The 12,099-nt window shown below is 42.8% G+C and overlaps 1 protein-coding gene across 1 annotated transcript in view; it reads left to right on the top strand.

Moving 5' to 3' along the window:
• The window catches only part of LOC124775580 (G-protein coupled receptor GRL101-like), a 373,429-nt gene that overhangs the window by 240,377 nt on the left and 120,953 nt on the right, over positions 1-12,099 (top strand). The window contains exon 22 of the mRNA XM_047250411.1: positions 9,113-9,311. Coding sequence (XP_047106367.1) covers positions 9,113-9,311 — 199 coding nt within the window. The remainder of the gene's footprint in view (positions 1-9,112; positions 9,312-12,099) is intronic.

Here is a 12,099-nt window from a genome sequence, read left to right as displayed (position 1 = left end):
CTACATCTTGATAGAGCCTTTGCATTTCAGTTTTCAGATTTTCTAGCTTTCCTACCACGTTCAAACTTCTGACATTCCACGCCCCGACTCGTAGGACGTTATCCTTCCGTTGATTATTCAAGATTTTTCTCTGAATAACCACCCCCTTGGCAGTCCCCTCATTGATATCTGCAGTTATTTCAAGCAGTGGAGCTATTCTGTTAGCACCAACAACTCCACGCAATCACCGTTGCTCTCGGTCGGTAAGTGAAGGCCACCGTGGACTGCATTATCCGTGGTAAGATTTCAATGCCCGAAATCTGGGGTTTTCGGCACGCTCTTGTCACTGTGGGTCCTGGAATACTGAATTGCCTAACATTTTCCGAAACGGAATGTCCTATGCCTCTTGCGCCAAGTATCATTCTGCGTTCAAAGTCTGTTAAATCCCGTCGTGCGCCATAATCACGTCTGACACTTTTTCACATGACTCATATGAGTACAAATGACAGTCCCGTCAACTCAATGCCCTTTTGTACCTTATGAATGCGATACTGTAAATGTGCATATACATACCCCATGTGTACCTCAATGTATAGGCGGGGTAAGCAGTAATAATCGGCTGTGAGAGCATTGGTAGCCATCTGTGGGGATTTGCCGAAAACTCATAGATTTCATGTTTATTTTTGAGTCATCAGGCTTCTGACTGGTAGGACACGGCCTTCAAACCTCTTCATCACAGAGTAGCACTTACAACCTACGTTCTCAATTATTTGCTGGATGTATTCCAGTCACTGTCTTCCTGTACAGTTTTTGCCTCTACAGCTCCCTCTAGTATCTTGGAAGTCATTTCCTGATGTTATAATAGACGATCTATCATCCTGTCCCTTCTCCTTGTCAGTGTTTTCCACGTATTCCTTTCCTCGCTGATTCTGCGCAGCTCATTCCTTACCTTATCAGTCCACTTAATTTTCAACATTCGTTTGTAGCACCACATCTCAAATGCCTCGATACTCTTCTGTGCCAGTTTTCCTACAACTCATCTTTCGCTGCCATTCAATGCTGTGCTCAAAACGTACATTCTCAGGAAGTACTTCCTCAAATTTAGGCCTATGATTCATATTAGTAGACTTATCTTGCACAGGAATGGCTTTTTGCCAGTGCTAGTCTGCTTCTGATGTCCTCCTTCCCCCGTCCGTCTGTGGTTATTTTGCTGCCCAGGTAATAGAATTCCTTTACTTCATCTACTTCGTGGCCACCTATCCTAATGTTAAGATTACTGCTGTTCTCATTTCTGTTACTTCTCATTACTTCGTCCTTCTTCGATGTACTCTCAATCCATGTTCTATACTTAGACTGTACGCTCCGTTCAGCAGATCATATAATTCTTATTCACTTTCAATAACGATAGGTATGTCATCAACGAATTGTATCACGGAAATTCTTTTACCTTGAATTTTATTTCCACTACCAAACTTTTCTTCTATTTCCATCGTTGCTTCTTCCGTGTATAGATTGAACAGCAGGGGCGAAAGACTACACGTTTATCTTACATCGTTTTTAATCCGAGCACTTCGTTCTTGGTCTTCTATTCTTATTATTCTTACTTGATTCATATAAATGTTGCATATTATCCGTCTTTCCCTATAGCTTACCCCTATTATCCTCAGAATTTCGAACATCTTGCACCATTTGACACTGTGCAACGCTTTTTCCAGGTAGACAAATACTATGATCAACCCTTGATTTTTATTTAGTCTTCCTTCCATTACCAACCGCACCATCAGAATCGCCTCTCTGTTTCCGTTACCTTTCCTAAAGCCAAAATGATCATCGTCCAACAGATACTCCAATTTCTTTTCCATTCTTCTGTATATTATTATTGTCAGCAGCTTGCGTGCATGAGGTGCTAAGCCTATTGTGCAATAATTTTCGCACGTGCCACCTCTTGCTATCTTCGGAATCATGTGGACGATATTTTTTCCGGAAGTCAGTTGGTATATCGCCAGACTCGTTCATTCTACACACCAACTCGAATAATCGTTTCGTTGCCGCTTCTCTTGATGACTTTAGAAATTCTGATGAAATGTAATCTATCCCTTCTGCCTTGTTTGCTGTGAAGTCTTCCACAGCTCAAAAAGGTTCCCATGGAGACGGCGTCGACATGTCGATATGCGACATCCAACAGAAGACAATTTCACTACTGCGACAGCGACTGGATGTTAAAAACGTACTGCCCCGCAGGCAGGCATGTAGAAATGCACGTCAGATGTTGTAGACTGCTCCTGCATCGTAGTGCAAGTGAAAATACTACCGTCGTTTACCATGGACGACCGAGCGAGGTGGCGCAGTGGTTAGCACACTGGACTCGCATTCGGTAGGACGACGGTTCAATCCCGCGTCCGGCCATCCTGATTTAGGTTTTCCGTGATTTACGTAAATCGCTTCAGGCAAATGCCGGGATGATTCATCTGAAAGGGCACGGCCGACTTCCTTCCATGTCCTTCCCTAATCCGATGAGACCGATAACCTCGCTGTTTGGTCTCCTCCTCCAAACAACCCAACCCTTACCATGGAGGCGGCGTGGTATTGTCGAAAGGCACGTTTTAACGGTTGACGATTTCAAAACTGTGACAGTGACTAATGTTACTTAACATGCTATATTTAAGCAACAATTCCGTTGTTCTCCTCAGCACGTGATGATAGTGGAACTACAACACCTTCTCCGTCCATCGTCACCGCCCACCATCATGTGTATAATTTTGGTCATACGTCACGTACTCGTAGATTATAGTTTACTACTATCGTCAGACTTCCGTCTAAATTCCTAATGTATTGCTTTTTTAATATAGATGGTCTGATTACTATCACCTGTTACCGAAACCTGTTACCGAAACCTGTTACCATCACCAATAAATATTTAACTACGGTCAAGACTGTTTTTAACCAGTTTTAAATTATTTTGGCTACACCGCTGTCTTTCCCCAAGAGAAATGTTGTCAAAAATTATTGATTACTTCACTCCACTGTTTAGTACTTCGTCCATTTCAAAGATTATTTAATTTTATGTAGAGGTAACGTAGGCAGGGGCGCCTATACAATAGTTTCTATTGGGGGGGGGGCGGTCTTGACCTGGTGGTATGCAGTATTTTTAATATATTTTGGTAGACGAACGGTGACTTGTAAGTAGCCATAAAAAGTTCCGTTGCTCACCCAGTTAAAAACCTGCGTAATATCAATTTTTAAGACATTTTCTTAAAAGAGAAACACTTCGTTACGCTATACTTCATTTCCTCTCCCAGAGTATTTGGGAGGGGGTGGGGGGGAGGGGGGGATTGTCCTTGCCAATAGGCCAGCTGCGTATTATAGCTCAAAAAATGGTTCAAATGGCTCTGAGCACTATGGGACTTAACTTCTGAGGTCATCAGTCGCCTAGAACTTAGAAGTACTTAAACCTAACTAATCTAAAGACATCACACACACCCATGCCCGAGGCAGGATTCGAACCTGCGACCGTAGCAGTCACGCGGTTCCAGACTGTAGCGCCTAGAACCGCTCGGCCACATCGCGTATTATAGCTGCCATGACCTTTATTTGCAATTTGGTGTTCCTTCTAAGCGTGGGGGTCAACTCTTGATAATTTGTCATTACCGAGACTCCAGTCGTGTTTCATAGAGCTAGCCGCTCTCAGAAAAAACAATAAAAAGTATTCAGCCAGACAATTTTCAGCTTTATTATTTACTTGCATATTTCAAGTTTCGTACCCGCCACTAAATTTTCTACGAGCTTTGCAGATGACCAGCTTCTCCGCCTCGAGAGGCTTTAAAACCTTATTTTAACTCGTCAAAACTTCTTCAATTAAAGAGTATGACTTTGTTTTAAGTGTCTTGCTGTGTAACTCGGTAGTAGTCACACAACGACTGCTGACCCTAGTTGCGCGACGTTTATTAGCAAAGTTCTTACGACGGCAAGAGCTAAAATATGTGACATCCAGAGGTCGTAAACAGAAGGACGTTAAAATATGTAACCATTATACGCTACCTGACCTTGTTGAGAAGAACACTACTAATACTGCATCCGCGTATTGCGGGTTTGTTTCTCCGAGTCATCCGCATTGATGTACATTGTTCTACATTTAGAGCCAGCTACCACTCATCATACCAACCAGATATTTTGTCTAGGTCACAGTCCCTCAAGTTCGACACCCTACTGCACACTATGGTATCAGCAGGAAAGAACCGCATATTTCTGTCCCTCATTCTCAAACTGCAGATCCTAACCTGCAATTACGGTTGCGCTTATTCTCCCTGGACGCTGAACCTACGATCTGCGAATTAATGCTGTTACAGGTTTATATCACAAAGCGGTGTTGACCATGACTTACGGCCACTTGTATCATACATTTGCGTAATGTAGTCTAATGTCGTTATTAGTCAGTCGCTCGTGATATAAAATATTTGTTTCGAATAAAAGCATGTAATGTAAAAAAAAAAGATGATCTTGTACATGAAATTCAAAGAAGCTACAGATCCGAGCATAAAAAGAATATTAACCGTTTACTGTTTATACTGCCGGTGACTGGAAACATGCCTTTCGAAGTGTGTTAAGGAACTTAATGTAGGGGTCATGCACGTATTATGTCATGAATGTAGTATGTCGTTTTAGTTCGCAGCCGACAGTTGATTTAGTAAATTAAATGTTATTGCACTGCTATGTGTATTCGCGTTAACGTAGTGACAAACCGCAGCTGTTCCAACGACCAGGTGCCCCAAATGGAGACACAGTCCAAAACATTCCAATGTGAAGCAACATTCACCGAACTTTATGGGAAACTACCTTAGGAAACATTTCATAAATCTGCAGGCCACATATCACGGTGAAACTACACTGAAGGAAAAAATCGCAGCACCCAAAAATAATTAATTTGGTGTAATGAAACTTCGTGAGCACATTCGCTAGGTAACATATTTAAGTGATTAATGTTGCAAGATCACAAGTTAACGTAAAAGCGAGAAGAGCTATTGTAAATATTTAATGTTGGTACATTAATCACCGGTGTAACCGCCAAAACGTTGAGTCTAAGGATGCAAACGTGCATGAATTGTGTTGTAAAGATGCCGGATGTCAGTTTTTGGGATGCAGTTCCAAGCCTATTGCACTTTGCCGACCAATACATGGACGCTTAGTGCTGTTTGTGGCTGTCTCTGTAGTTGTCATCCGATGATGTCTCATATGTGCTCGACTGGAGACAGATCTGGTGACCGAACAGGCCAAGGCAACATGTCGACATACTGGATAGTTGGTTGAGATACAGCAGCGGTACGTGAGCGACCGTTATTCTTTTGGAATACACTCCTTAATGCTGTTCATGAATGGCACCACGACGGCTCGAATCACCAGGCTGATGTACAAATCTGCCGTTAGGGGGCGTGGGATAACCAGGAGAGTGCTTCTGTTGTCATGTGAAACCGCATCACAGACCATAGCTCCACATGTACGCCCAGCGTGTCTATCACGCCGATGGATTGGTTGCAGGCGCTCAACTGGTTTCCTTCTGACCAACACATGGCCAACACTGGCACCGAGCTAGAACGAACTTACATCGGAAAACACAACAGACTTCGACCCTGCCGTCCAATAAGCTCTCGATTGACATCACGGAAGTCGCAAATGGCGATGGTTTGGGAACAGTGGAATGCAGGCTACAGCGCATGTGGCTCTGAGCTGTCCTCGATGTACCATATTTGTAACATTTCGTTGTCTCACTGTGGTGCCAGCTGCTGCTCGAACTGATGGTGCAGATGCAGCACGATGCTCCAGATCCACACGCCAAACACGATGGTCTTCCCTCTCGGCAATGCCACAGGGTCTTCCGGAGACAGGTCTCCTTGCGACTGTACATTCCTGTGACCACCGATGCCAGCAATCATGTACGATGGCTACATTGCTGCCAAGTCATTCTGCAGTATCGGAAAATTAACGTCCATTCCTCGTAACTCTATAACACGATCTAGTCCTAATTCAGTGAGGTGGTGATAACGGCGTCTTTGTCATCTTAAACGCAATCTCGACTAACATGAACTCACCACGTCTAGTCTCAAAGGTAAGTGACACTCAGGACCGTTAAAGCGAGTATTTAAAGCAAATGTGATTTGCACCCTCACAGTGGCGCTACTAGGGCCAGTTTTATGGGACTTCCGCGGAATTTTAATATACATTATCTTTCACATGTAGAAACAAACCTATCCTCTTTCGCTTATGTCGCACAACTCCTTCTTGGTGCTGCAAGTTTTTTTTCCATCAGTGTATATCACGTAATGTATTTAATGTATATGGCAAGATATTTGTCGATTGCATAACAGTGCAGCTATTTGAGGGCTGTAGGTAGTGCAAAACTGTTACCAGGCGGGCACTTGATACGTCACGCAGCCATGGATCATGGGGTGAAGTTGTATGCCCGATGGTGGAGTTCAAACCAGAGCCGGTTTTGTGATGTTTTGGGGCTGTTTTAGGTAAAACGACTTCAGCCCACTCAATTGGGTTACCGTTAACTTGGACAACTGTGCTTCGTTACAGCACTCAGGACGACGAAGTGTTGCCATTTCTTTTACATATCCGTTATGAGAATGCTGTGGGCAATCGAAAATAACAGCAGCTGCGTTCACACAGCTACACATGTAAATTTCTTGGTTTGGCGAACACCCAGACGAACTATCGCGCCTCGACTGACCCACTAAATTGATAAATCTTATTCCCACAGCAAATGTCTGGGACATTTTGGAACAGGAGACGAAACGTATTAGTCAACACTGCCGGAATTTGGTAACTCTGTGGGATCAGATCTTCTAAGAGTGGCTTGACGTATATTGTGGGCTCTCTATACCCTCTGAATAGCAGCCGTTGAGAAGTTTAGAGCGGTGTTACCCAGTATTAGAGGAAAGTCTCCTTCGGGGTCACTATTTGTCCCGTGCGCTTCGTACGGTAGCGTGAAATTCTTCTGAATATCGGTCAGGTATTGTCAGGGGTTGGGGATACAACAGAAATGTTATGTACAACAAGGGCAAAAATACTTTGCATACACCCATTTTTGTTCAAACTGTTCTGCAGGAAAACAGACCTTATTGTTGATGCAAATTATTTTTCTTAACAGCATTCGTCAATCAGATAATTTATTAAGTAAATCTGGCAGCACACTTCAGTCATTACAGAAATATAAAGAAAATATAACGACTCGGTCTTAAAAAGAGACCCGTAGACTAACAAACACTCGACAGTCTCGAGTACAGCGATCCTGCTCTCCAAGAACTTTCTTATGAGAGCTCACGTCGGCTGAAACTGACGATGAATACTTGTTTCTGATACATTTGTGATGTTTGCTATTTCGACCATACCGCTCCGTCTAGGAACAATTATCATGGCTATGGGCCGAAAAAGCGCAGAGATTATCACACTTTATGTTTTCTGTTGCACTCCTTCCAGTGTAAATGGCTCTGAGCGCTATGGGACTTAACTTCTAAGGTCATCAGTCCCCTAGAACTTAGAACTACTTAAACATAACTAACAACTACTTAAACATAACTAACCTAAGGACATCACAAAAATCCATGCCCGAGGCAGGATTCGAACCTGCGACCGTAGCAGTCGCGCGGTTCCGGACTGAGCGCCTAGAACCGCTAGACCACCGCGGCCGGCCCTTCCAGTGGATCTCCAACCCTTACACTACCATCTGAATAAAATGGTATAAATACCCGTTCTCAAGAAAGTAAAATTCCAATGAAATGAAAACCCTTAGCTGCTTACAGGCGTTGACATATGTGAACGGGGACAGATGAAAATGTGTGCCCCGCCCAGGACTCGAACCCGGGATCTCCTGCTTACTTAGCAGACGCTCTATTGATCCGAGCCACCGAGGACACAGAGGATAGTACGAATGCAGGGATTTATCTCTGGCACGCCTCCCGCAAGACCACATTTTCAACGTATTGTCCCCCACTACATTCATAGTGCCCCCGCCGCCCATTATACTCATTACTCGCGGCGCGTTGCCGATTCCCGTAAGAGTTCGGGCACTCTTTGTGCTTCTCTTCTTTCCTAGCAGCCACTGTCACTTTCACCTCAAAATCTGCTCTTTCATTAAACCTTCCACTTCTTTTAATACCAAACGAGGCTTCAAAAACGGTAAGCTAATCAATATCCTTCTGAATGCCTCCACTATTTTATTATTATTATTCGTGTAACTAGTGCGTGTTGTTACTACTCAGATGTAAGAGAAGACTTTAAGGCCCTAATGTGGCAAGGCAAAATAAGCAGTAAATGAATAAAAGAAAGAAATAAACGACGACACAAAACATTAAAAATAAATTATTATTAACCTTTATTACTCATCTTGGTTATATCTACTTGTTGAACAAAAACTCAGCCTTAAATTTAAGGATGTAAACACGTTGTATAAAGAAGCCGATGCTGGGGAGCGTGTAAGGTTTTGCAGACATGCTACGTTCGAGTAAGAGACTTCACTCGTACGTAAACCATTCCATAATGCCTTAGCACTCGTTCTACTGTGAACCAGCTGATACAAGGTATCCCAGGAGGAATGGTCAATATTCAAGGGTACGACAGGAACGATCATTCGAAGCAAAAATGAGCAGTAAACGTGGGCTCTAAAAGGCATACCTCAAAAGTTATTAGCGCTTCTTCATCTTCTATACTCTTAAAAAAACGGTTCTATTATACGATTCTTACTTTCTATATTTAATGGGGAGTTAGTATGGACCAAGCTTTCAGCAAAAGGGATTTGTTTCACAGTATCGAAGGTGAAGATGTGCTCATGGCTCTTAAGGTATGCGTTTTAGAGCACTTGTTTACTAAACCTGTTGCTTCGGATGATCGTTTCTGTCATGTCCCTCCACATTCACCATTCTTCATGGGACACTGTCTACAATGTCTCTGCATTGGTTTCTCACTTAAGCCCTTCAATATCTCCTCACTACCCCCTTCTCTTGGTTATTCGAGGTTTAATAATTCCCCTGTGCACCACATCATTGCCACTTATTACCCCATGTTTTCTCACTCACCATCTGTTGAAAGCACGAAAGGGTGATCAGCACAGCGTCCCCCACATGTGTGTGTGCGGCAGGTGCACTCGTTCCTGATCACGAACCTGGCGATCGGCGACCTGTTCATGGGGTCGTACCTGCTGATCATCGCGGCGGCCGACGCGCACTACCGGGGCGTGTACTCGGTGCACGACCGCGACTGGCGCTCCAGCGCGCTCTGCAGCCTCGCCGGCTTCATCTCCACCTTCTCCAGCGAGTTTTCCGTCTACACCCTCACAGGTCAGTCACGCTCTCTTTTTGCACAGTTACCAGACTCGCTATTACTGCTCCTAAAGCACTAATCCAAGCAGGCGCTTTCTGTTATGCTCCATCCCTTTGGATTTGGTCTTTGGGCTACTTTAAAAAATGTCCACAAAATTACTAATTCTGGAAACAGGCTAAACCCAACGTTCACCAGTTTACACTCAGAAGTGCAGCTACACGTGGAGCACTATATTTACACTTGACGGGCAATCACTATGACCCCAGACGATGGCAAGAAACGTAGTTAGAATGTATTTGAATTTAATAGCTGGCCGGGTACGAGTAGGAGACGCGCATTGAGGGTTCCGTACAAATTCGGCTATGTATGTAGACGGTTCATCCATTTCAGGAATGGAAAATCTCCAAGATTTTGTTGCCTCTTATCGACAATGATACTCGCAAGATATCGGTTCCAAGGACTCCAAGACATTCGAGAATATTTTCAAGTTTGTAGCCGGATACAAAATTAGTATGTATATAATTTTCTGATTTTTTCCTTAGTTTTTACTTGGAAACCTCACTTCGTGCTAAATTTCATGATTCTACCCCAACTGGAAGTACACTACACGTTTTAATGAGTGAGTGAGCGAATATCAAAAGATGTGAAATAAATGGCTGTTATCTTTTCTTTCCATTGAGGTAGAAGCTTAACCACCTAATACCACCAAAGGACTATACACTTCTGTATGTGGCATGACTTTTAAAATGACATATGTACCCGTTTCTGAAAAAGAAGGGGTATCAATCAACAGACGGAGGAGCAGACCTAAGCCAGCTAACAAACGAAGAAAAGAAATTCGTATGATATAATTACAAATTCTCTATTTTCAGAGTTTTCCTTTACTTCTACAGTGAAACCTAGCATCGTATCGCATTTCATGACTCTAGATCAGCGGAAAGTCTCTATAATTTTAGATGAGTCAATTTGCAAGTATCAAAATATTCACGTAAATGGCAGCATCTTTTCATTACTTCGACTTAGAAGCTTCAATTTTTTTACGCTACTAAGCGTCCGTAGACCTTAGCGTGGCCTAAATTTCAGCTTGCTGCGTCCATCCGTTGCCCTGCAGCTCTGCAGCCAGGCGCCTAGCGCAAGTTTTGGTGTTCTCGTAAAGATAAGTCATTTTAGATTATAAAAACATTTACTTTAGTACTGATTACGTGCTGAATAGGTGTATAAGTGTGTTTTATAGGCGTACCATTAAAGGTTTCATTTTTCTTTACGTAATATAGCAGAAAACGCGAGAAGATCGTACAGTCACATTACAGTCGTATTTTCTATTTATGTTTTGCAGCAGAAAGTCTACAGAATTTCGTTTAATTGTTCTTTGCTCTCTCCAGTAATTTAACTGTAGCGTACGTCTTCATTATTTAACTCACATTTCCGGAAAGTAGCGTTAAGTTTAAGTTGTTGTTTCAGAAACTTTGCCCTTTTGTTCTTGTTTACATAGTTGGGTATAGGCCATGTTCGTGGAATAATATTTTGTGTTTCTCTGTAATTTGACTGACATACTTTTAATAAACTATTACGTTTATCATGAGTGAAAAGTGCTTGACTTGCCGTAGAATTTTTAGGTCGGGACTTTGGTGTAACGGGTGCTGTAGTTTTTTCCATGTAAGTGACTCCAGTGGCGTGGGAGAAGGGGAAGTAAATGAGACTCATCAATGGTTTTGTAAGATATGTAGTAGAGATAGGAAGATGCTAGAACAGGAGGGGAAAATTGCAGCCTTTCAGGCTGTGTTACACAAGGCCAGAGGAGACCTTGACAGGTTAAGGAGGGAGAAGGGTAAAGGGAGGTTGGAAGTGGCGACAGGCAACAAGAGGAACAGGCCTAGAACTTTGCCTGACAACTTTGTGGTGAATGTGGAAAATAGATTTGACCTGTTGCTGCAGTTAGAAGCTGGTGAGCGTGAAGCAGATACAGATGTAGAGAGGGCACAACAAACTTTCAGCAGAAAATTGAAAAGTAAGAATGTAGGGAAATCAGTAAAGAGAAAGAAAGTTCCCATTGAAGAAGTGTTGCCAACTTTTGGAGGATGAGCTAGGATCAGAATACCACGACACCAATTTTCTTAAACCTAGTGCTGGTCTGGAGCAGATGACCAAGGATTTGGGATCACTTTGCAAAGATTTCGCTAAGGAAGATACTGTGGTTATAGTAGGTGAGTCAGGTAATAGTATTGACCGAGATCCTGGGTACAGTATAAAGTGTTATCTGGCAAAGATTGCATCAGCATCGAAGCATATTAGTGTTGAACTTGTATCTGTTCGTCGGCACTATGACTGACCTCATTTGAACTCTCCTGTCAAGAGAGTTAATTTGGAGTTGGAACAGCTGCTTATGTTTGGTGCAGGGTCACACATTGGTGCGGTTCCTGTTGATCCTCTCAATAGGTGGGATTATACTAGGCATGGCCTTCACCTCAACAGGAAATGGTAGGGTAAACTGGCTGGTAAAATAGCAGGAAAGTTAAAGGGTGGAGGCACTGTCATGAGTGATAAAATACGAGTGGTTCTAGGGTTCAGAAAAGACCCTTTCTTAAGATAGGGAGGACAGAAAGAAACCAAGTTTTAAGAGAGGTTAGGATTGAGACAAACCTTCAGTTTGAGAAAGAAACAAATAAATATATAATTCTAGCTTATTAAATCAGCATAAACAGCTATTGGTTAAGAATTTTCAACAATCAGCAGAAATTTCAACTCTACCCAGTTTTAAGCCAGTCAATGTGGAATATCAGCTATCTTTATCGCATCAAAATATTC

Source organism: Schistocerca piceifrons, chromosome 2 (genome assembly GCF_021461385.2).
Source record: "Schistocerca piceifrons isolate TAMUIC-IGC-003096 chromosome 2, iqSchPice1.1, whole genome shotgun sequence".
Taxonomy (NCBI): domain Eukaryota; kingdom Metazoa; phylum Arthropoda; class Insecta; order Orthoptera; family Acrididae; genus Schistocerca; species Schistocerca piceifrons.
This window is presented reverse-complemented; position numbering and strand designations above follow the sequence as displayed.